The sequence below is a fragment of the Silene latifolia genome, chromosome 11 (assembly GCF_048544455.1).
Source record: "Silene latifolia isolate original U9 population chromosome 11, ASM4854445v1, whole genome shotgun sequence".
Lineage (NCBI taxonomy): Eukaryota > Viridiplantae > Streptophyta > Magnoliopsida > Caryophyllales > Caryophyllaceae > Silene > Silene latifolia.
Genome location: NC_133536.1, coordinates 102717506 through 102721642, shown reverse-complemented (window position 1 = coordinate 102721642; position 4137 = coordinate 102717506). Strand labels below are relative to the sequence as shown.

At 40.1% G+C, this 4137-nt stretch overlaps 1 protein-coding gene across 1 annotated transcript; it reads right to left on the bottom strand.

Annotated features, from left to right (window-relative positions):
• Nucleotides 1-1143: 1143 nt before the first annotated feature.
• Nucleotides 1144-2181, bottom strand: LOC141613742 (uncharacterized). The gene is made up of 3 exons (XM_074432485.1): nucleotides 2177-2181; nucleotides 1986-2075; nucleotides 1144-1879 (listed from the first exon to the last, which is right to left on the bottom strand). Exons 1-3 carry the CDS (start codon nucleotides 2179-2181, stop codon nucleotides 1144-1146), a joined length of 831 nt encoding a protein of 276 aa, XP_074288586.1.
• Nucleotides 2182-4137: the final 1956 nt, after the last annotated feature.

Below are 4137 nucleotides of genomic sequence, written 5' to 3'. Positions count from 1 at the left end.
TTTAAAAGGGAGTACACCCTCCTGAAATCCAGAGATAAAGGTAATATCCTGTCTCAATGCCTCAGTCACACCATTAAACACTACTTCTGATTTTGAAGCATTAACCCTTAGGCCAGAGGCAGCAGTAAAGGTAGCCAACACCCTCAAGATAAGCATAATAGACTGATGATCCCCTTTGCAAAACATAAGGAGATCATCAGCAAAAAGCAAGTGAGTTAACTTTAAGGACTTACAAAGAGGGTGAAACTTGAAATACCATTCTCCCACAGCATAATTCATCACCCTAGACAGATACTCCATAGACACACAAAAGATAAGGGGAGAGATAGGATCACCTTGTCTCAACCCCCTCCTGCCAGCAAAGAAACCAAACTGGGTGCCATTTAGATTCAAGGTATATGAGGGGGTAGTAACACATTGCATTATCAGATGCCTAAACTGCTCAGGGAAGTTCAAGGCTGCAAGCATCTGCTCAAGAAACCCCCATTCAATGGAATCATAGGCTTTATGAAGGTCAAGCTTAAACATACACCTAGGAGAAGCTGCCCTTCTATTGTACATTCTAACCAGGTCCTGACAAATAAGGATATTTTCTAGAATAATTCTGCCTTTGACAAAAGCCCCTTGATTTTTGCTTATAATATCAGGCAATACCAAAGCCAACCTAACACACAAAATTTTTGAAATGACTTTATAAAGTACATTACAGCAAGAGATAGTCCTGTAATGCACTACACTAGTTGGCCTATCATTTTTAGGAATTAAAGTGATGACAGTAGCATTAACCTGAGAAAGCAGCTGACCAGAATCAAAGAAATTAATAATGGCAGCACAAACCTCATCCCCAGCATCTTTGTAAAACTGACTATTATAGCCATCTGGGCCAGGTGACTTACAGCTTGAAATGCTAAAAAAGCAAGCTTTAACCTCAGAACAAGTAACTGGTTTTGCCAGAATAGACCAGTGATCCTCAGAACAATAAGGACCCCTTCTCCCCACATCAACATTAACTGGATCAGTAGAATTTTGAGTACCCAGCAGCTTCTGGTAATAAGCTAAGAAAGCAGTCTGAATAGTAGCACCTTCAGTACAAAGAACACCCTGCATATCCTCTATCTGGAAAACCTTATTCAACATAATCCTTTACTTAATTGCACGATGAAAGTATGAGGTATTCAAATCCCCCTCCAAAGACCACTGCAATTTGGCCTTCTGAGTAAGGAAACTATCCCTTGCATTAATAAGGCCCTTTAACTCAACAGATAAGTCAAGTTCCTGCTGAATCAAGTCAGTATCCCCTGGATTATCAACTAACTTCTCTTGTATCTCCTCCAAAACTCTACTAGCAATGGTAGTGCTATTCTCTATATCAGAAAAACAAGTAGTATTCAGCTTCTTTAGGACAGGTTTTAAAGCTTTCAGCTTTTTAACCACAGAAAACATCCTAGTACCTTTATATTTTTGTTGCCACACACTAGCAACCTGTGCCTTGAAGGAATCAGCTGCACCCCACATGTTAAAATACTTAAAACTTCTTCTACCATCAAATTCAGCTTTCCTATTCACCACAGTACACGGGCAATGGTCAAACAACCCCTCAGGATGGAAATGAGCCATATAATCACCAAATTCATCAAGCCATTCCTGATTGCCTATAGCTCTATCTAACCTACTGTATACTCTAGCAGTAGGTTCCTGCTTATTAGACCAAGTATATAAAGCCCCTGTAGCATTAATGTCCTCCATACCACAAAGTGAGACACACTCCTGAAAAATGCTCCATTTCTGCTTCAGTAGTGCAACCTCCCAGTCTCTCAATAGGAGATAAAACAGCATTGAAGTCCCCCAACCATAACCAAGAAGACACACAGGTCTGAGACTGCAGTTTCAAAAAGCTCCATAAGGCAATTCTATCATTCAAGTTATTGAATGCATAAATCATAGTAAGGTAAAACCTCTTATTATCAACTCTAGAGTGGACATACATATGAATATGTTGAGCATCATATGACAAAAACTGCAAATCAAAGAGATCTGGTTTCCAGAACACCCAAATCCTCCCACCCTTATGCCAACTACAGTTAGTAGTAATACTCCAACCATCACAAAGAGAAGTATTCTTATTAAGAAGATTAGTAGGTTTAATCTTAGTTTCAATAAGGCAAAAACAAACAACCCCATGATTATGCATAAACCATTTAACTACTTTCTGTTTATTCAGGTCATTTAGACCCCTAACATTCCAAAAACCGATGTTATGCATTGATAACAGCTTGAGGAGGATCCTTCCCACTGTCACCAACTATACCAGTAGGAGTATTAGCTACCAGAACATCCACAAAAGTATATTTAGAGAATTTATCAGATAGTCTTATCCCCACAATTCCTTCCTGCCTAGGATTTTTCATAATTTGTTTTGCAGGTGTTGGTTTCACACTAGGAGTAGCCCTAACACTAGACAGAGGAGGGAATGCTGCAGGGGTAAAAGGAGGAGGGGACACTGTACTCTGCACAGGCTTTTGTACAGGTCTCCACACCTGTTTCTGCTGCTGAACACCCTTTACTTTCTGAACTTTTTTAGCAGATAGCCTACCAGGTTTCCTGCATTGAGTAGCAGAATGGCCTATACCATTACAGCTAGTACAAGACCTAGGTATCTACTCATAATCAACACCAACAGAGACAACCTTGCCAGTTTCATCCAGAAATTTAACCTTATCAGGTAATTCCTGATCCATTTGTAATTCCACCAAGACCCTAGCAAAGCTTAAACGAACTTTATCCTGTGTGTCTTTGTCTTTCTGAATGAATTTACCCACTAAACCTGCAATAGATGGCAAACAATCCCCCCAAAACTTCAGAGAAACCCCAGATAATCGAACCCACACAGGTACAATTTCAACTTTTGCCTTAACCAGTTCCATATCCATAACCCATGGTTTAATAACCACAGGCTTGTTAACAAAGAGATAATACCCCGACTTTAACAGAGCATCCCTTTCCCCTACAGTGGCAAATCTTACAAGAAAAGAACCATTATCCAAAAAGGAGACTCTGTCAATACCAAACTGGTCCCAAACTCGATATATGAACGATTCAACCAAATCCCATGGTGGATTAGCTCCTAAAATGTAACAAAAGACAGCATTATTCCAAAAGTCTACCTCTTTTTTAATGTCAGCAGACGTAAACTGAAGAAGACATGTCACATCTTCCTCCTCATCTATCGTCTCCAACACAGGAACATCTTTACCGTTCTTATGCAACATCCACCCAGAGCCATTAACTTCCTCCGTAGCACCAGACATGTCAAGAACAGGGACTCCATGTAACTCCCTTAAAGAAGCTGTCTTTCGAGCATCCGCAGACCCTGGACCTGCAAAGTTGGTACCTTTAGATTTTTGTTTGGAAGAAGAAGGAAGCTGAGACGGAATAAGATCATTTTTTGGATTAGATTCAGAAGAAGTAATAGATTTTAATGGAGTAAATCTGTTAGTAGTTGTAAATTTCATGACTGCTATGCTTACAAACCCTAAAAACTATGCATAAATTTTAGAGCTTTCTCTCTCTTGTTTCTCTCTCATTTTTTCTTTCCTTTGTTTAGAACAAAAACTTTTGAAAGTCTTGAAAGCTCACAAAAGCTCACTAGGGTATAACATTGATGACATCAAGAGACTAAGTCCAAAATTGTGCATGCATAGGACCGTGTTAGAGGAGGGAAGTCAACCTAAGGTTGATGGTCTAAGGCGAATAAACCCCAAGATGGCCGATGTTGTGAAAAATGAGGTCTTAAAATTGCTTAAAGCGGGGATTATTTACCAAATCACCGATAGTAAGTGGGTGAGTCCCGTCCATGTTGTACCCAAGAAAGGAGGGTTGACTATGGTGGAACAAGAGGATGAGACTCACATACCTACTCGTCCGGTGACCGGGTGGCGGATGTGTATTGATTATAGAAAGCTAAATGCCGCCACCCTCAAAGACCATTTCCCTATCCCCTTCATCGATCAAATGTTAGAAAGGCTTGCGGGGCATGGTTACTATTGTTTTCTTGATGGATACTCCGGATTTTTCCAAATTCCTATCCATCCGGAGGACCAAGAGAAAACAACATTTACACGCCCCATTGGAGTTATG

Coding starts and splice junctions, on each gene's coding strand:
- LOC141613742 (XM_074432485.1), bottom strand. Junction 1,880..1,985: donor GATGCTCAACATATTCATAT/GTATGTCCACTC, acceptor TTGAAACTGCAG/TCTCAGACCTGTGTGTCTTC.